Source organism: Toxoplasma gondii, chromosome X, assembly GCF_000006565.2.
Source record: "Toxoplasma gondii ME49 chromosome X, whole genome shotgun sequence".
NCBI classification, from domain to species: domain Eukaryota; phylum Apicomplexa; class Conoidasida; order Eucoccidiorida; family Sarcocystidae; genus Toxoplasma; species Toxoplasma gondii.
Genome location: NC_031478.1, coordinates 7,206,001 through 7,225,215, shown reverse-complemented (window position 1 = coordinate 7,225,215; position 19,215 = coordinate 7,206,001). Strand labels below are relative to the sequence as shown.

At 50.3% G+C, this 19,215-nt stretch overlaps 5 protein-coding genes across 5 annotated transcripts; 4 read left to right on the top strand and 1 right to left on the bottom strand.

The window, feature by feature from the left end:
• Window positions 1–53: 53 nt before the first annotated feature.
• Window positions 54–3,734, bottom strand: TGME49_275400 (hypothetical protein; the record flags this gene model as incomplete). The annotated part of the gene is made up of 2 exons (XM_002371894.2): window positions 54–74; window positions 651–3,734. 2 exons carry the CDS (start codon window positions 3,732–3,734, stop codon window positions 54–56), a joined length of 3,105 nt encoding a protein of 1,034 aa, XP_002371935.2.
• Window positions 3,735–3,929: 195 nt separating this feature from the next.
• TGME49_275390 (hypothetical protein) lies at window positions 3,930–4,238 on the top strand (the record flags this gene model as incomplete). The annotated part of the gene is made up of 1 exon (XM_002371893.1): window positions 3,930–4,238. One exon carries the CDS (start codon window positions 3,930–3,932, stop codon window positions 4,236–4,238), a length of 309 nt encoding a protein of 102 aa, XP_002371934.1.
• A 5,124-nt stretch (window positions 4,239–9,362) lies between these two features.
• SRS47D (SAG-related sequence SRS47D) lies at window positions 9,363–11,038 on the top strand (the record flags this gene model as incomplete). Its single annotated transcript, XM_002371892.1, has 2 exons — window positions 9,363–9,954; window positions 10,500–11,038. 2 exons carry the CDS (start codon window positions 9,363–9,365, stop codon window positions 11,036–11,038), a joined length of 1,131 nt encoding a protein of 376 aa, XP_002371933.1.
• A 1,751-nt stretch (window positions 11,039–12,789) lies between these two features.
• On the top strand, window positions 12,790–14,937 carry SRS47C (SAG-related sequence SRS47C). Its single transcript, XM_002371891.1, has 2 exons — window positions 12,790–13,539; window positions 14,124–14,937. Exons 1-2 carry the CDS (start codon window positions 13,359–13,361, stop codon window positions 14,636–14,638), a joined length of 696 nt encoding a protein of 231 aa, XP_002371932.1. The 5' UTR covers window positions 12,790–13,358; the 3' UTR covers window positions 14,639–14,937.
• Window positions 14,938–16,545: 1,608 nt separating this feature from the next.
• On the top strand, window positions 16,546–18,647 carry SRS47B (SAG-related sequence SRS47B; the record flags this gene model as incomplete). The annotated part of the gene is made up of 2 exons (XM_002371890.1): window positions 16,546–17,395; window positions 18,070–18,647. Exons 1-2 carry the CDS (start codon window positions 16,825–16,827, stop codon window positions 18,645–18,647), a joined length of 1,149 nt encoding a protein of 382 aa, XP_002371931.1. The 5' UTR covers window positions 16,546–16,824.
• Window positions 18,648–19,215: the final 568 nt, after the last annotated feature.

Sequence of the window (19,215 nt, the reverse complement as noted above, 5' to 3'; positions counted from 1 at the left end):
GTCAGAAGGAGACAGCTGCAAGGCACAACGAACTGTTTCGACTCCAGAAGAACTCAAATGCAAAGGGGCTGCAACTGAAGACTTTGAACACGGAGAAGAGACAGAAGGATAGAGAGGAGACGAAAGAGAAGAAGCACCCGAGGAAGCAACCGAAGACGCGCCTTCAGCTCCCTGACGGATGCGGGTTTGTGCGTGATGAAGCTGCAGCAAGGTAAGACAGGAGAAAGAAATGAAAACGTAGGAGAGACATGAACAGTAGATTCACGGAGAATTTCAGACTGGAGTGCAACTCGAAAAGGATGGATGAGCATCGACGAAGGTGGCAGAACTATCGTTTACAGCGAGATACGCAGCGACAACAGAACACCGGGAACCCAAAGCAGGGCCCCCCAAAAGGGCAATAAATCGTACGGCCTCTCAATCCGACATGCAGAGAGACATGTGTGGGAACGCTTGCTTCAGTGTCGCCTTTTCTCTCGTGAACTGGGTGTTCCAGAGACGCATCGCACGAGCTGGCATTTTGAGCTAAACGCGCAGTGGACTCAAAGGGCATTTTGGGTCGTCTCATGCGTAAGCAGCCTTCGGTGTTAAGCGTACGGCCCAGGGGCTCGCTGCTTTGAGGCAAACGGTTTCTGAGCTTTTCGCCTTACAACAGTGAGGTTGAATCGATTTCCAACAGCGTTGCTGAGCGCGAGAGGCAACGCTGCACAAGGTGTCTCCTTCGTGGGTCGCTTTTCTGTCTCGCTTGTTCCTTCTTTCCAGTCTCCAGAGGCGGCCCTTGATGTTCTGAACGCCGAGCCGGCGCGCGGCGCGGTGCGCATGCCGTCTTGCCGACCTCGCTGGCCAGGAGGTGGTGGCGCCGCCGAAAGGGAAAACGAAGAGGGAAGACGCAGCAGAGCGAGCAAAGAGGCCCCGGCGTAGAGCGCTAGCAGCCCACCTCGATGCAGCACCAGGAGGTAAGAAGGAAGCGCCGACGCGCCTGGGAGAGCGAGTGAGCACCTGAGCGAACTCGCAGGCGAAGGAGGCGGAAGGGCGAAGCAGAAACGCAGAGACCTCTTCTCTGGAGAAGATTGGCGGAGGATGTGAAGGAGACGGAAGACATAATGAGACGGGGTACCGTCTTCAACGAGGCCCGCCTGGTCGGGTGCGAGCGCGACGAAGCCGACGACGTCGGCAATGCGTTCGGTGTCGCGACAATCCAAATGGAAAGAAGGAGAGGTACGGGGGACAGCAGACGAATCAGAGGGGAACGAGGAAGGAGAAGGAAGCGGGACAAGAACAAGTGTGTCGGTTCTCTCATCGAGGAGGGCGAGTCTTAGTCTCTCTTGACCTGAGTGCGTCACGCGCCTTCTCTCCCCATGCGTCTGGGGCAAAGAACGCGGCAAGAGGCTCCTGGTTCCGTTTGCAGGTCTCCACGCCTCCTCGCCCCTCTGTCTCGTCTCCCTGTCAAGTTGGCCTTCTCTTGTCCTACATCTGCTCTCGCCTTTCTTCTCCCTTTTGTGGCCGCGCGAGGTGCGCCGGACGGAGACTGTGGGGAGCAGAAGCAGCTGCGGAGGCGGCGCAGACAGGAAAGTCGGCAGCAGGCCTCTCGGAGTGTCTCTTTCTCCTTCCTGATTCCTCTCGCTCGCGTGGGCGGGGGTTTCGCGCCGCCTCGGGGAACCACCCCCCTCGGGTGCTGGGTCGTCGCCAGGGAGGCAAAACGACAGAAGCTGCAAGGCCTGCAGAGCAGGCGACGAGAAAACGAGCCGCATCTCCAGCTGTTCGTGGAACGGCGACGTCGCGTGGGGGCGAGCCGGCGAGGGCCGACAGTCGCCGACCCCGGCGGCCCTTTGGAGGGCCCAGTGACCTCCGCGTATGGCTCCAGAGTCGCGCCCGAAAAGGAGACACACCACGCACCGGTGGGTCTCCACTGCGTACGCGAGACAGAGAGAGAAGCCCGGACGTTCGCAGACCCACAGGACTTGTAGACTGGGCGACGGCGCTTGTGTTGGAGGGGAGTTCCAGTGACCAGTTGGAGGCAAATTGAGGAAGGAAAGCCAGCCATCATCGCATTTCTCATCCGCGCGTTGCAGGTTTTCGCACCGCATCTCGGAGACCCGCTGGGAGAAGTTACACTCCCTGTCTTCTTCCGATCTTCCCGCGCTGTCAAACCTTTCTCCCTCGGCTTCCTCCTCCATGTCCTCGCACTCTCCTTCGATTTTCTCTTCTTTGGGGCAGGAACTCACCCGCCGGCTCTCTCGGGGCCAAGCGACCGCCAGAGACTGCTTGCATCTCACACCGGAGACACGCTGCTGCTCTGCGTCTTGCCCTCGCGGCGAGGCCTTCTCCCCAGACAGAGACATGACACAGCAGCGGCAGCATGTGAAAAGCAGAGGCCGAGGCTCGAAGTGGCCTGCCGGCGACGTCACACTAAATGCCACAAAAGAAGAAGAGGAGGAGGCTGGGAAGGATAGTCCGTGAGGAAAAATGTGAGCATTCATGTGGCGTCCGTCCTGGGGTCGTTCCGCGAGAACGACAGCCCCGCATTCGCCTTGAGGTGTATATACGCCCCAGAAAGTTTTGGGGAAGTACGGGACGGGGAGTGTGAGGCGCTTGCCTAGCGTTTCGGCAGCAGTGTCGGGTGATCTTTGCATCTGACATGGAAAGAACTCGAGGACGCCGTGAGGTGCATGTCTGTTTTCCTCCTGTAAGACGGCGACCACTGTCTCTCCTTCGCCGGGTGTCCGGTTGACGTCTTGACTTTCGCTGCCACCAAGAGAAAAGCGACAAGAAGTCGGCGGCCCGTTCAGAACGAGGAAGGCGGCGTGGATAGATCGGGCCCGCGTTCGGAGAGTTCGAGCCAAGCAGACAGGCGACGAAGAGACGAAGACGCACTTCCGGTGTACATCCACCAGGAGTTCTGCGTCGACCGAGAGGCCGTTTCTGCATTTCTGGTCAAAGAGCGCGAGGATGGAAGGACGCGATTTCTCCGCTCTGCTCGCAATCAACGCGGCGAGGTGTCTCCTCACGTCCCCTCGAGCCGCTCGTGACGAGGAGACACCGAAAGGCAGTCGGTTGGAAGGTGACTCATACAGAGAGAGAAGGAGAAGCTGCATACGCTGGAGCTCCTTCGGTGACACTGAAAGCGCAATTGTTCGTCTGTTCGTTTGAAAGAAGGTCGACACACTTCTGCCTTCCTCGCCTCCTTCCCCGCTTCTTGGCAACCTCGTCTCTGAGAGATACAGGGCTGATTTTCCCTGCCGCGTCTCCGTGTGTACATGCGCTTGAGCACGTTCGTGATCTTCTCTTTCTCTCGCATGCAGAGGAAAGGAAGGGATCACGGGAGAAGAGCAAGAGAAGCAAAGGGCGAGGGGTCGAGTCAGACGAGAGAGGAGAGAATAAGGAATTCGCGCCCGCTGTCGAAGAATCTGGAACAGACACCGAGGATCAGAAAGAGCGACGTCTATTTCCGTATCCCTGGGAGAAGAGCAAAGAGCAGGCGCGACCTCACAATCGCTCTCGCTCTCTCCATCTGTCTCCCATCGTCCAGGGGAGGCGCGCTTCTCCGCGCCGAAGGGACGAAAAACACCGTCAGAGACAACCCAGCAAGGAAAGCTTATTTCTTCGAACGAAAACGAAGAGCCGGGATACGAGAGAGAAGAAGGAAAAGAAGAGGAGACAGACGGAGGAAAAGAAGCCGCTTCGTGTCGCGGCTGACTGAAGACCGCTTGCGGGGGAGGATGGAGACCCGTCATGGTGCTAGGGGAGACTTGAAGATCCCCATTTACCGTTAGACTGTCCTGAGAGGGAAGGACACAAAAGCGAGTTGTCCTTTTCGTAGCCGCGAGGTCACGCGCGGGTGGGCCATCTCGGAGAACCCGAGAGAGGCCGCCCAGCGAGGCCTCTCCCGTGGTGGAGTCTAGCGGATCTTCGAAAAGGTTCCCCGAGAGATGAGAGAGAAAAAACTTGTAGAAAAGGGGGAAAAAACAGAGAGAAGAAGAAGAAGAAGAAGAAGAAGAAGAAGAAGAAGAAGAAGAAGAAGAAGAAGAAGAAGAAGAAGAAGAAGAAGAAGAAGAAGAAGAAGAAGAAGAAGAAGAAGAAGAAGAAGAAGAAGAAGAAGAAGAAGAAGAAGAAGAAGAAGTCAGGGGACTGGCCTATGTGTCCCGAAGACGTATCGTCATTCTTCTCCTGAGGACAGCGTTTGTGTCCAGGCGAGGCAAAACGAAAGGATGCAAAGTGCCAAGGCAAGCTTCGGATGAGGAGACAGAGGGGAGACGCTCGTCCGTCTCGACACAGGCGCGGCCTTCAGGGATAAGAAGGGCGAGTCGAGGGAACTGGTCAAGAAACGAAGCAAGTCGTCCACAGAAAAACGCAACCCAGACGAAAAGCAAGAGTAGAAGAGCGTGGACGGCGAGGAAGAAGGAAATCGAGGTGTGTCTTCTCTTCGCACGCTGGAACGATTAAGAATCTGGGGAGAAACGAACTCTTGGAGAGACGATACAAAAGAAGAAACGACAGAAGAAGTGGGTGTTTGAAAAAGGGACAGAGCTGCGCTGAAACAAGAGGAGACACATGCGACGACTGCGTCAGCGAGAATACCGCCCTTTTTTACGCTTGGTGAAAGTGTTGGAAGAGCGTCGAGAAAAAAGTAATACAAACGAGGTGAAAACAGAAGAGATGAAGAGAGATCGAAAGCTGCCGGTAAAAAAAAGGAATTGGACTCATTTTTCATCCGCCAGTCTTGTCTTGTGTGCGCGCTGGCTTTTTTGTGCCCTCCTCTGCTGCATCTGGCAGAACTTCACACCTGAGCATGCAGTCGCGCAAAATGTGCCACGGTGGTCGTTCCCTTGTTCACAAGCTCTCTTCTTCGACTGGAGAAAGATTATTCTATCTCCTGTCTCATTTCAATACAGAAATCTTCGGTCGTTCAGGTGAAGTGTGAATCACTAAAAAAAGGGGGAAGAGATGAGCTGAGGAGCCGCAGTAAACCAAGCACCACCAGGCGTAGGCTCCTCGTTGCGCCGGCCTTCTTTTCTCAACGAAAGAGAAGGTCGTCGCAATAAAAGAACTACGAAGGAAAAAGAAGCAAGGAAAAAACAAAGATGGTGCGAAAGAAGAGAGGACGAGGGACTCGCCTTAGACAGCCTGTCGTGTCCTGAAAGAATGGGGTTTTGCGGCGCTTCTACTCGTCTGCGTGGATTTCTTGCTTTCCAGTTCGCTATTCCTCCGATACTGCAGCAACGCGATGATGTGGAGGGAGCACAAGAAACGCTTTCTCCTTGCCGGCTGTCACCTGCTGCCTCTCCCTTTCACTGATTCAGTGTCTGTGTCTTTGTCTAGTTGAAGGACGTGTAGAGTGTGTCGACCTTGATTTCACCTAAGGGACGAGAACACGTTGGAACTGCTTTCCTTCTGCGAGCCGTTGGCATTTGTCGTCTCTTTGTCTCACGTCTGATGGAGAAGAATGCTAAATATCGAAAATGCAGAGTTCTAATGGAGTCGATGCAAGAATCCACGTACGGTGAAGTCTCGAAACGCTCTGCTGCCTCTTTCACAACGATGGCGGTGAGGCACACTTGTTTACGCATGCACTCACAGACTCCTTTTCCAAACTGTTTGCTTCTGCTCTATTCTGCTCACTCCAATTTCGTCAATCACGGTTCCTGGAAATCAGCTGGTGCTCTCCAAAGGCATAAACCGGAAAACAAGCGCATGCATGTTTGAGAATACGGAGACGAAAAGCAAACTGAAGGGCGGGATAGGGACACAGCAGAGCATGCTGTTTTTAGATAGGTGTGCGCTGCTGTGTGCAGCACCGAGAGTTTTACCGTTTTTTGTTTGAAGAAAACGAGGTTCTGTAGGTGCTAGGACACTCCGTTGATGAAGGCCAACGATGTGCCACTGGCAACAATTACTCGTTGCTGTCAAAGGACCCCGCCAAGACAGATACGGGAGAAGTCTTGAAATGCGGCAGCAGCGTGGAGAGGATCCAGGCACCACTCCTTAATATTACATCTATCTTTTTAGATCGTATCTGAATGGTATTTTCTAGCATGTTTTGTGGTGCTAAAAGCGCCTAGGATACTGAGTATGACTTCAGGTATGTGATACATAAAACCAAGTTCTTTTTGATTGTTGTATGAAAACTCCCCTGGAGGGTTTGAGACAGTTGAAATTGTTGGATTTCAATATCACAAGGCATTATGGTATGGTAATCATCCCAAATAAACAAGCACGGTACAAAATCTTCACTGTGTCAGCTGGCACAGTCAGCAGAAGCAATCGACCCTTTCATCAGTCCGAACGCCTCCCTGTCCCAGAAAGTTTACCCTCGAAAAATTCACGCTAATTGTTCTTCAACGTGGATCAAAGACAAGTTGGTTTGACAGTTGTCAGCATGCAACCAAGTGCTCAAACCACAAGGGCCTAATTGACCTCTCAGTTTAAGTTAAGGAGTCCTTTGTTTACAGCTTGTACCGTTACATTCAGGAGCATACCGTTATATTCAATGATCTTATGTGTCCACATTGGTATAACTCATATCGAGTAAACAGAGACATTATAGTACCTAGGATACTGAATATGATTCCAGTAAAAAACCAACAGTTTTAACGACTACAGCTTCCAAGCAAACATGAATACCGGTAGGATACCGGACTCCAACACTCTTAGCTGTCTTAAGCAGTTCAGTGGGGTGGTGGTGTACAGCAATCATAAAGAACATGGTTGTCTGTATCTCATAACTGGAGTCACATTCAGTAATCTGTCTTATTTAACTCGGTTAAATAGTATTAGGTTTAATATCCTGTACCAACCGATCTGAAAACGTCTTTTTGTTACGTGACGAGTGGTGTTTTAGACTAGATTACATGCGCTCATTTTAATATGTAGTTTATTTGGAAGCTGGAAGACGGAATCGTTATTAAGCGCCAGATAGTCCTGGGCACTGAATCCATGAGCGTGAACATCGCAGTTCTACTGTATGGATTTACACAATGTTAAATGATAGATAGGGAACAGAAACCCAATATAGCTCCGACAATAACATGACTGAACTGCATAACACTAAGTATAAATAGACCATTACCAAATCCGTTGGATGATTGCTATGCGCGTCTCCGCGCGGCTCACTGGTCGTCCAATCGATATGTCCTTTTCCGAAAATAGCCTCCACCGGCAGACGGCATCTCACATGAGTTTCGGCAAATTTCGCCATGGATTCTCAGGCTCCTCAAATTTGTGATACGTTGATTGAACTCTGGCAACGACCCAAAGCGTCCGACTAAGTTTGTTCCTTTGATAGTTCGTAGTTCGCACTCACGAATGGGCAACTGCTCTGCATTCGCCGTGTACACTGCAAGCCTACGCCTTGTCCTTGCTTGGGTTACGGCAGTACTATCAAGCGTCTTCTTCGAAATAATGCTGCTGTAAGAGGTTGGCGTATGTGCTGCTTGCCCCTGTTTTGTGTTGTCTTCCGAGGCTAGAGGTGTGTCCAAGTTGCGCACACATTTGCCCGCGTTTCCAATGCAGACAGTCCTCTTGGTGATCTTCTGTGACTGTTTTGATATGAGGCCAACTGTCGGTGCCAGCCCTTCTGGTACACGGTTACCAGTTTACCCTTCAGCAGTGCGTGGATCTTCAGAAAGACAGAATCCGTTTGTAGAAAGCTTGGTTGCTGACGCGATGAATTGACGCATGGATCTGACTGTGATTTTCCTAGCCTCATGCGGTGGCTTTTCACTATAGACACGAACTCTTCAAATCATATCACAGGCGCATTTCTGTGAGCAGTCTACGCTAGACACTGGTCACTGACAACAGACTATTCACCGGCTGCTCAACGATGTGCTCGTGTGCCGCAGAGTTTACTTTCTAGTCGTGAGGGGTTTCGTGGCGGTTCCTGCTAGAAGACAAGGGAACCAGATTTGCATGCTACGGCAACCTCGTTACATCAGGCTCTATCCCTCGATTTTAGCTGCCGTAAGGAAAGGAGTGTCGTTGGATGCATATACACCCGAGCATCTATTTCAGTTGCATCGGATACGTCTCTCAAGGATCTGAAAGACCGGTTCGCACGTACGGCGACGTTTCCTTCTAATCCGGAAACAACTAGGCACACAGAATACCCCCTTCCATCCTCAGTTTGGAGGGCGACCAAGGAAAAAGAGCGTGACTTTGTGGCACAGACCATTTCACCTCTGTGGAACACCTTTTTCAACAGTCGTCGAAGGCGACGTCCTCGTCCGTGTCGGGTTCCCGTCCCCTTGCGGAGTTGTCCTGCCGTGTGCTGCGTTCCAGCTTCCACACCAATGCATTACTTGCAAATCTTAACCACAGCGTGCTTCATACATCTGTTGCAGTGAGAGGAGCATGTTTTTTGTGTATCAATTTGTCTACATCGGGGCAACAGCGACGTGTTCCGCATTCGAACGCCACACGCTTATTCCGTGTAGTCAGAGCCGATTGAATCCATGACGGTGGTAGATGTCTTCTCCTCAGTGTTAGAGCACGAGTGGAACAGCCTTCGTCGTTGACCTCAAGGTCGCCTGATGCGGATGTGAAAGGGTTCACTTCAATCCGACAAAGCAGTCCAAAGGGTGTCCGCCTCAAACAAGTAGTTCGGTTGTGTCGGGGGTTCTGACAGTGTTATTGTTTCCGATTGAACGCCGTCATCAACTGACCATGAGCAGACACCCCTTTTACGACCTTGTCCTCCTCCGCACGCAGTCCAGTTAATCCTACTTCTCTTTGTGCTCTTCTCAATCCGAATAATTCCCTTGCTCTTCATCCCAATTCGAAATGCGCTCACTTGCTTCTTTGCGTGAATGCTGGCAGTCAGTACCCCCGACCCGCGACACAGCCCCCTGCAGCTGGAGCAGTTCGTCACAGAGAGGACTCATTTTTGCCAGGTTTCCTTTTCACTTTGGCATTTGCCGTTTTGCACGAAGATTATCTTCATCAAATGCCTCTTCCCGAACTTGATATTGGTACAAGAGTGAGCACCCACCTGCCAGCTACGCGCTTGACGTTACCAGGGGTGAGAGACCCAGGTTTCCTTCTGCGCTTCGGCACACATCTTGAAGTTCTGCCCATTGTTCGGGTCTGCAACTCGCACGAGTCTTGGAGGACACGCCTCTAGGGCAGGTGGGACTTTATGCAGAAGTATTCACGTCAAAGTCCCATTTCATTTATGCTTCTTTGAGTCAATTTTGTTTTTTCTCTTGATTCGTGTGATGGGGTTTTGAATTGTGCCGAATCCCTTGCAAGCAGTGTAGAAGGTCATTTCATGGATAGTCAAGACACCAGCCTGGGACCCGTTTTCTTCAGGAGAGCAGTGTCTCCCCTATCAACAAATTTCCGCAAGAGTTTCCCCTTTTCCGACAATGTCGGTCAAGATAGCTAGATGTTTTCAGGGCTTGAGACGCCTCCAATGCGCCACGATTGCGGTCGGGCTTGTTTGCTTGTCAGCATGTGGAGCCGAGTTGGATGTACAGATCCCCGCTGAGGAAGCTGCAGTTTCCTGTGGCGACACAGAACCCAGATTTGTTCCACTATCTCTCTCAAAGGATAAGCTTTCTCAGTTGATCAAGTGTCCGGCTGGTTCGGCTTTGTTTCCGAAGGTGAAAGGGGACGCCTCCTCCGCACAGTATTGCGAGGACTCGACCTGCACAAAAATCCTCGCCTCAATTGAAGGATGGACGCTTGAAGAAAAAAGTGATCCACAGAAAGAAGAGGCTGCAGAAACTGCAGAACTCCGCCAGGAAGAGGGCGGCAAAGAGAAGGTGTACACGTTCACAGTGAACAAACAACCGAGTCAATCACAAACCCTCTATCTCCAGTGCAGGTCCATAGAGGTGTCACAGCCTGAATCAACGTTCAAAACAGGCACAGAAACGCCGTCTGCCCAGCCGACAACAACTTGCACGTTTCAACTTGCTGTCCACGGCTCACAACTCTTCTCCAATGAATCAGAAAGTGAGTCCGGAGTCACGTGACCGCTGCCTTGTGAAACGTAGCTACGCTTGAGTGATCAGTTGTCTGTTCAGATGTGATGGAATAAAACCTAATTTAGAACAAAATGAACATTTAGATATCCTGGGACTCTTGCCGGACAAACACAACCGCCGTGGGTTCCCGTGTTCTCGTAGTATAGCCATCCTTCACTAGCAGAGTGCTGTGCTAAAAATAAATAAGCGTTACGACTCTTCTCAAAGAGCTCCCGTGGAATGACCTTAGCGGGAGGAGCTGTCGATCCACGGATACTTCTTCCATGTTTGAAGTCATTTCAGGCAGCGATAGTGAATTGTTCCTTCATCTTACAGTCGCTCACCTCACCATCTTCATATTTTCTGTTTTGGCTCCGTCTCTTTCTCATCCACTGACTTCCTCTTTAGAATAGAGTGCGTCAGTGTATGGCATGCTTGCCATGTGCCTGTTTGTGTTCTCCCGGACGCTCCATTAATTTATTTTTCGGCTTGGAAATGCAGATCGAACCTTCCTTTCTTTCCTTGTTCTGTCAGAGGAGTGCACGTTCGGCCAGACTTTGCCGGAAGTCACCCTCAAATCCGGGGCAAACAAAGTCACGTTTCGGTGTGGAACGGGCGGAGTCCTGTCGCCTGCAAATTTCGAGAAAACGCTCGATGGAGAAAAATGTCACGACGAAACGAGTTTCTCTGGACTCGACTTGGGTGCGAAGCTTGTAGAGGGGAATTCATCCATAACAGAAGCAACGGTTCCCGCCTATGCGCTGGAGGTCTCCAAGTTTCCAACTGACTCGAAACACGTCAAGCTGTGTTACAAATGTGGAAAGCCGTCCGCTACACAGAAATCTCCTTCTGTCCCGTCAAACAAGGAGGTGTGTACGATCATAGTCAATGTGGTGCCAAACCCGAAAACAGAGCCGGAACAAGAGGAAGAGGGAACCGAGGACGTGAAACCTGGTGAACAAGAAAACCAGAAGCCGTCGGCAAGCGAGGCTCAAGACCATCCCACGCACAGCTTCGATATCGCTGGCGCCCTTCTCCTCTCCTCTGTGCTGCTGCTCAACCAAACAGGTTAAAAAGGGCGGTAATTTGCGTCTCAGTCCTTGCTCCAAAAGACCTAAGTTCGTCTGCACTTCCCCATTATCTAAGGGAATGTACGAATGCGCAAAAAAGCAGCATGATACATACCAGTCTACCAGGTTGACGGCCGTTTATCGCTGCTCCTGGTGGTATCACACCCATGCAGAAGCGACGTCGTTCCGTTTCCTCTTTCGTTCAGGCAGTGTTCATTTTTGTTTCTGAACAAGGTACGCGTTGATTGCCCCGTTGTCTTCAGGAGTGTTGAACTCACATTGTGACACACCAGCGCCTTTTGGCAGGGCCTGGAAATTCTGTGCCCCGCCATGTCTGGGAATATATTGCCAACGTAGTTTTTTTTCGCGATCCAGCTCAGTCGGGTTGCTCAGACACACTATTGAGTGGATAATGCCTACGGCAGCGACACATATTTGCCAGCACCGAGCGTAGACCTCCAACCGTTTGCAGCTAGGCCGCACGAGGTCTCGCCAGATTTTGTCCTTTGCCGGAAGTTTTGTCTCCTAACAATAACAGAGACGGCTCCACCGTTTCCAATTTATCTGGTCTTGCGCTTGTCAGTTTTTTAGTTGAGAAGCTGCAATGTGTCCTGCAGTAGAGGTGTACAGTGTATACTTGAAAAATCGACGGTTTTATACAAGCTGCAAAAGTATTTTCATGGAATTCAGTTTAGAGGCCTGCACTGTAGTGTTGGTACGTACGTAATACTTAGGTCCATTTACCTATTAACGATGAAGGAGTTCGTACTGCTCTACGTATCTTTACAGTTGATTGTTTCAGTCCTGCTGTCGGTGCTGTCCTGGGATTCTTTTAACAAGGTATATATAGCTCTCGAGTCGCACATTTACAAGTAACTTTGAGTCAGCGCAAAGGGACACTACACGAGAACTTTTCTGAACCAAATACAGTACTGTTTCCATTATCTGTCGGAGCAGTGGGAATAATGATCCATGTTAAACTGTATCTCTAAATGATATAACGGTCGTAGCATGCGCCGGGGATAACAGACCAGATAATACTGCGAGTTCTAGTTTTCTCATTGCATCGGCACATCCATGTCGGCTGCTTGCTCTGTTGGTATTGAGCAACATTCAGTAAAACCGGATCGTGTTAGCCTCGTGAACTCATCACGGTTCACAGGTGCAATAGATATGGTTTAAGAAAGAACACTCCTTTCAGGGTTAATCGGCATCTGTGTTTTCTGTGAGTCTCTTGATATGATCAGGAAAGTGCACACGCTGTGAAAGCCGAGTTTCACGAGGCATGGAGCGCTGAAGACTCTTTTGGACATTTATCCCTCAACACAGTTGATTTCGTCTTTCTCTCTTTGTGTTTTTTTTCCGGGAAACGAAACCGCAGGGTCACTATCGGCTGCCATTGACCCTGGTTCGACGCCCCGGGGGGCTTTCTTTAACTCCGTGGGGGAGTCCCCGATAATCCGTCCCATCTCTCGAATTCCCAGTCAACATCTAATACGCCCAGTTACGGTAGGTCCTACGTTTTCTTCCTTCTAATTCCATCGTGTCTTGAAATCATGGTTTCGTAACACATTCGATTTTGCGCAACGTCTGGTTGGATGTATTTCTCCGCGGCAGGTGACGCGAAAGAAAAGCTGGACACCACCTGTGAAGGGGGCTTCTACCGTGTCGCACTCTTTTCACAATGGATCACAGCAGAGCTGCCGTTCTGTCCTGCCGAACATAGTGACGTTATAGCCCCACTATGGAGCAACAAGATTCGGTTTGTTCTGTCGGGGGTGGACTTGAAGACCGTTAAATGCGTTAGATGCTCTGTTGGATCCTATGATGTTTGAAGGTGGCTGGTGGTGACAAGACACCAACACAGGCCGTCCACTCTGAAGAATAGTAATTCACCGTTTCGCGAAATTAACTGAATACCGAACGATTTCTCTGGATTGTCAGCGTGTCGGGTAAAGCAGGTAGCAGTTTTCAGGCCTCGAGGGGCTTGGGATATGCAATTGGCGTTGTGGTTTTCGGTGTGCTCGTCTGTTTACCGGTACGTGGAACAGCGGCCGATGCTACAGTTGTTACGTGCAAAAAACAAGACGGCATTGTTTCACTCGCGTTGAAGGAGACAACAAAGTTGATCAAGTTCAACTGTGAGGAGAGCTGGACCCTCTATCCGGATTTATCCTCGAGCGAAGCGAGCAAATTCTGTGAGGACTCGTCGTGCAAAAATCCAGTCCCTTTGCGCGGCATCTACAAGCTGGAGTCAGGAGATGTGCCTGTGCCTTCTGGGCGCGTTCCGGGGCGTGTGGCCTCAAAAACCTATACACTCTCAATGACGAGCCAGCCGGAGAAGTCAGAAACGTTATATTTTAATTGCAGGGCTCCGGAGGCTCAACAGGACGAGGCGGAGAGGACACGGTCCTCGCGAGCCACGTCGGGATCCACGAAAACAACTTGCATAATTCAGGTGGCTGTTCACGGTTCAGAGTCATTCTCCGATGGAAACTCAGAAAGTGAGTTTTGAGTCACGTGGCTCTCGCCGCGGTCTGACAACCAAGCCTTGCGCTACTCAGCTAAGCCTGACAAAGTAGTTGTCGGGTCAGATGAAGCGAATCTCGGTTCAGGCATTCTGAGACGCTCGCACAACACTGAGACACCCAGTGATCCACGTGTTTTCTTACCTGAATTTTGTCTGTCAGCATTGTAGGTAGTGTTTAAGGAAATCCAAGTATTGTAGTGTTGTCTACCTTGACTCACGGTGTTTTGTGGATTGTGGCATGGTTGATTTCAGGATAGACGAAGAAAAATGTCTATGACGCAGCGCCGATAGTTCTCTTTGATTCATGCCAGCGGGTGTGTTGTCGATTTACTGAGATTGTTGGTCGTGGTGGAACTGAGTGTTTCCTTCCGCGTCCGTACTCCGCGTCAAATGATGTCACTTTGGTTGTGGCTTCGTTCCTCTCTCGTCCTCTTTAGATCGTCGTGTTGTAACTTAAGTTGCACGATTTCTAGCTTTTCTCCTCCCTGACACTTCACGTGCTTTATTCCCTGGTCGGGAATGCAAAACGGATTTCCCGTTTATCCTCTGTTCTGTCAGCGGAGTGTACGAATGGCCGGACTCTGGTGGAAGTCATTCCGGATTCCGGGCCCAAGAAGGTCGTCAAGTTTCGATGTGCAGACCAGTGGACACTGTCGCCCGTGAATTTCGAGAAAACACTTGATGGAGAACAATGCACCACCGAACAGGATCTTGCCGATCTTCATCTGGATGCAAACCGTGTAGAGGGAAAATCGTACAAGGAAGGCTCTCAGGTTCCAGCATATGCTTTGGAGATATCCGAGTTTCCAACTGGCAAAGACCATGTCAAACTGTGCTACAAATGCACAAAGAATTCTGAAGGAGCTTTACGAACGTCGGATCAGAATGACAATGAGTGCACCATCATCGTCGATGTGGCGCCAAAAAAGTCACCAACAGGGGAGAATGACGAAGAGGAGCAACCGATTGAACATCCATCTACAAGCGATTCGAGAGATCACCACAAGTCCAGCTTCGTTACTGTGGGTGCCTTTCTCCTGTGCTCTGTGCTGGCCGCAGGCCAATTCCTGTAAACGGAACGACAGTGTCAATCTCGTCCCTTGTTCTGGAAAAAATAGTTTTGCCTCTACTTCTTCACTACCTGAAAGGGCTTACATGTGCGCAGAAATGCGGCCTTTTAGATGATAATCTAGGAGAGTGACAGCCGTTGTCGCTGGCACCTTGTGGTCCTGCACTCATGGAGAAGAAAAGTCACTCCATTCTCAGGCCATCGTTAAGAAATATAATAGTTCTTCTCAAATACCCCTACAGCCCACAAGTTCCCACATGAAGCTGCCGCGGTTCTTTCACCTGGTCACTACACACCGCGTTCAACCTGAAAATACGCGGGCATTTGAATTTCTGCGGGGCAGGAGCTGCCATTTCAATCTCGGTGAAAGGACCGTGAAAACAAGCGGCGGGCACAGATTGAAATTTCGTGTCTTTCTTTATATGTATTAAGGCTGCAAAATTGTTTTGAGACGTGTTGCAAAGTAACAACAACACGGGGAGAAATACCATCCGTCGGTCAGGCAGAGTACACAGATGATTCTCAGCATGTTACGGGCTGATTGCCACGCTGGCCTCTGACGCGTCAAACTCATTTTGAGAGACATCGGCGCGTCTGCGTAGTGACGCTTGAAAAACCCCTATCAGGTCTTTTCCGTAACCACCTCTTGGCCAACAATCGTCTCTTTTGAGGAAAAACTGTCCACTGTGCAACCACATGTTCCTGTTGGGTAGTGCCTTTCGATGGGGACTACGGGGCGTCAGGATACATAGATCCACAGACGTACTGGATACGGTCTAAGCGAGCAAGCGCAAAACTCTGCCGAGTCTTGCCTCTGTGTATATACCCCGACTTCAAACAACCGATGCCTGCAGCCACTGTCTGAAATATGGTCTGGATATAAGATGAGTACTGTGAAATCATTTCAGCTCCAGAGTTAGTATTGCATTGTGTGCGACAGTGGCGAACCAACAGCAAGCCATTAAGTAATGCAAGCCGAGGATGTAGTGCGGCAGTCATCTCTTGAACATGTTAAGACCTACTGGCGTCGACGGATCGGACCCGAGCAGTTAATGGAGAACAGTAGCAAGATTCGAAGGTGGTGGACGGAAAAGCGTCGAGTTGTGATGTACGGACAGCTCACACACGAAGCCTGTATCGCGCTGTTCATGCTCGGCGGGAATGAGGTAACTACTGTGACTCTTAGTTATTGTTTGAGATTCACGTTTGACTACAAAATACACCGCTTGTGGGCCACACGAATCTGCGTGTGAAAGTCCCGCATTGATGCAATTGCTTGAAAAGCGCTCCACCGTCGTACGGAGCGTGCTGCCTTGGCAGATATTCTCGGCACTCGGCGCCACAGATTTAGGATTCTGGGTCAGCGAGCACACTTCACGATGAATGTGAGCACATTTTTTTTCACGGTGAGCCTTCCCAACACAACCACCAGCAAGCAACCACAGAGAGCCCTCTTCCACAAGCACGGACGACTTCCACACAAGTCAGCATTAACTCCCATCACCACGTGCAAATTGGTAATATGAAACGGCCTCTCGGTCAACCCCCTTGTCTGCATCTAAGCGCGACATAGACTCTATTTTTGTAAGTCACAAACATCAACTATCTGCCCTCGACTAACCGACTTGAAACTTTCATTCAGTCGCTGAGCTCCCCGACTCGTATTATTTCGGCCTCTCTCGGATTCCCAATTCAGTCCGTGTTTCGTGTGTGACCGGTCGCTTATTAACCTCAGTTCTGTGTTGTGTTAGGGTTCCCCTTCTCAAATTTGCTTAGGAAACGAGTTTACCCGATCCCCCAGCGACACTCTTAGCGTGACAGGGTGTGGGAGACCCAGGTTCCCGTCTGCGCTCCGGCACACGTGTCTTGAAGTTCTGCTCATTATTTTGGTCTGCAACTGGCACGAGCCTCAGAGGACACAGCTCTCGAGCAGGGGGGGAATCTGTGGAGACATTCTTGACAAATTGCTTTAATGTTTTGAGCGCCTTTAAAATCGCTTTACTTTGTTCCCTTGAAGCAGGAGATAGGGATTTGTAGTGCATTGATCTACCGCGAACCGTGAGGAATCTGCTCATATTTTTCCTCGAGGAAGGAGGAAGGCTGAAGACAGCCCCCTCGGATCCGTTTATTTAATTAGACCACCGTCTCCCCAGTTATCCAATTGGCTCTAAAGCTTCCCTGTTTGCGACGATGTCGTTCATGAACAGTAGATTCTTTCAGGTCCTTGGTCGCCGCCCATGTGTCGTCGGGTTCGCGATTGCTGCTGGGCTAGTTTGCTTGTCAGCATGTGGAACGAAGCCTGTTTCGGAAACTGTTGTTTCGTGTGAGGAAGCGCCAAAGTTTGTTTCGCTGTCGCTCCCAGAGCAGAACTCGTCTCTGATGTTCAAGTGTCCTGATGGATCGTCCTTGTTTCCAGATGAGAAAGAGGGCACGTCCACACAATATTGCAAGGACGCGTCCTGCTCACAGACAGCAGCTTTAATTGACGGATTGAAGCTCCAAGAGGTACAAGATGCAGACGTCGACGACGCCCATAGCGAAGGTCGCGCAACTGCAGCACAGGCAAAGGCGTACAAACTCACAGTGGAGACACAGCCGGAACAAGCGCACACTCTCTATTTCCTGTGCAAGTCCACGGACGGTACTCTGGATGAGTCTCTGCCAGCCAAAGATGCGAGAGACCCGCATCCAACGTCGAAGACAACTTGCACATTTCAATTTCCCGTGTACAGTAAACACACCCTCTCCGATCCACCGGCAGGTGAGACTTGAGTCACGTTTTCGCCGCAGTGGCAAACTTTGGAAACCAATCGCTGCGAAAATCAGCAAGGTACCAGGCCACCGAGTTGCTTGTTAAGCTGCAATATGTTCTAATCCCTCTTTTAAAATAGTGAATGTTTTGACATCCAGAGACGCGTGCAGGGTACATACCAACACTGTGCCATCCACTAATCTCTTACTGGAGTCACTCAAGGAATGTTGTGATTTGCGCCATGGTAATTTTGCGATGCATGAAAATCAATGCCTATACCAATACATTTATATATACATATATCTACATACAGAGATACAGATATGTACATATTACGAATTCGCATGTTCTCTCGTGTAGCCATGTGATATGTGTAGCTCTCATGGAATGGCATTAGTGGGAGGAGTTGTCGATGCACTGATGTTTTCTTCCGTCCTCAACCGTTGTTTGTTTCAGCAAGATTGATTTCATGTTCCCCCTTTCGTTCTTGCACAACAACATGTTCTTCGTGGCATGCTGCCATTTTTTTGCGGCCCTATTTCTTTATTATCAACCGGATCTCCCTTTTAGCACAGTGTTGCATTGTAAGGTTTCCTGCTCATGGTATCCCTTATAGTTTACGAATTTATTGTCTTGGTCGGAAATGCAACGCGAAATTTTCCTCTGGCACCCTTCCCTGTCAGAGGAGTGTAAGGAAGGCCAGACTTTGGAAGTCGCCTCGGATTTCAAGCCGAAGAAGGTCACGTTTCGATGCGCAGATAACTGGACACTGTCGCCAGCTAATTTCGAGAAAGCATACAAGGGAGAAGCGTGCGCCGATGACAGCGAAGCCACGCTTGCCGATCTCGGTTTTGGTGCGAAACGTGTAGAAGGGAAAGCGACCACCCTCTCGGCAAAGAGTCCTGCTTACGCTTTGGAAATCACCGACTTTCCAGCTGGTCCCAACAACCTGAAGCTCTGCTTTAAATGCAAAAGACTGTCTGATCAGAAACAAATTACATCGGAGCCGTCTGAAGATGAGTGTAGAATCATAGTTGATGTGGCACCTAAGAAAACTCAACCAGATGAAGAGCATGGAGAGGATGGGCCAGCGGGAGACGAAAAACCTGGTGATGAATCAACTGGACAGCCCTCAACAGACGGTGATGGAAATGAGAAGCCCTCTACAAGCGGGGCAAGCGACCATTTCAAGCACAGCATTCTTATTTCTGGTGCCCTTCTCCTGGCCTCTGTCCTGGCCCTGAGGCCAATCCTAGCGTAGGTTGGGCAGTGTCTGTTGCATTTGCTGTTCCTGCAGTGGTGGTGTTCTCTGCGCTTCATCATTAACTGAGAGCGAGTTTAACTGCGCAGAAAAGCAGAATAAATCCCATACAGTCAGTAAGTACCCGCAAAAGGCTTCCGCGTTTTCCTTACTCGGTCAGTACGCAACGCGTTCAATTCGGAAATCTGCGCGGATGTGTACCTTCGTGGGACGGAAGCTGCCATTTTTACCTTGGTTAAAGGACCAAGGCGGTGAAATGATGTGCAGGGGTGGTGAGTGTATGGGTGTATGCGTTTTCCTATTTATTAATTCGTGTCACAGAGCGGTTGGGAAGCGTGATGAAACATCATAACTGCAACGATTGAGACCTCATCCTTTTGTTCCAGTACATGCGCTGACTTCTTGAACATGTTACGTTCTTATTGCGCGATTGGCCACGCATGGGTCAGACACATCGGCAACTTTTTTTGACCGCGCTTGCAAATCCTCCGTCTCATGTTTGTCACTATGCCTTGACCAACAACGACGTCCATTGGCGAACAGGCACAGTTGTTTTTTTAAACGCGTG

What these genes read in the sequence shown, in the direction of transcription:
- SRS47C (XM_002371891.1), top strand. Translation starts at nt 13,359, where the DNA reads ATGACGAGCCAGCCGGAGAAGTCAGAAACGTTATATTTTAATTGCAGG. An exon ending in CTCCGATGGAAACTCAGAAA is followed by an intron (nt 13,540 to 14,123) that starts GTGAGTTTTGAG and finishes CTGTTCTGTCAG; the next exon opens with CGGAGTGTACGAATGGCCGG.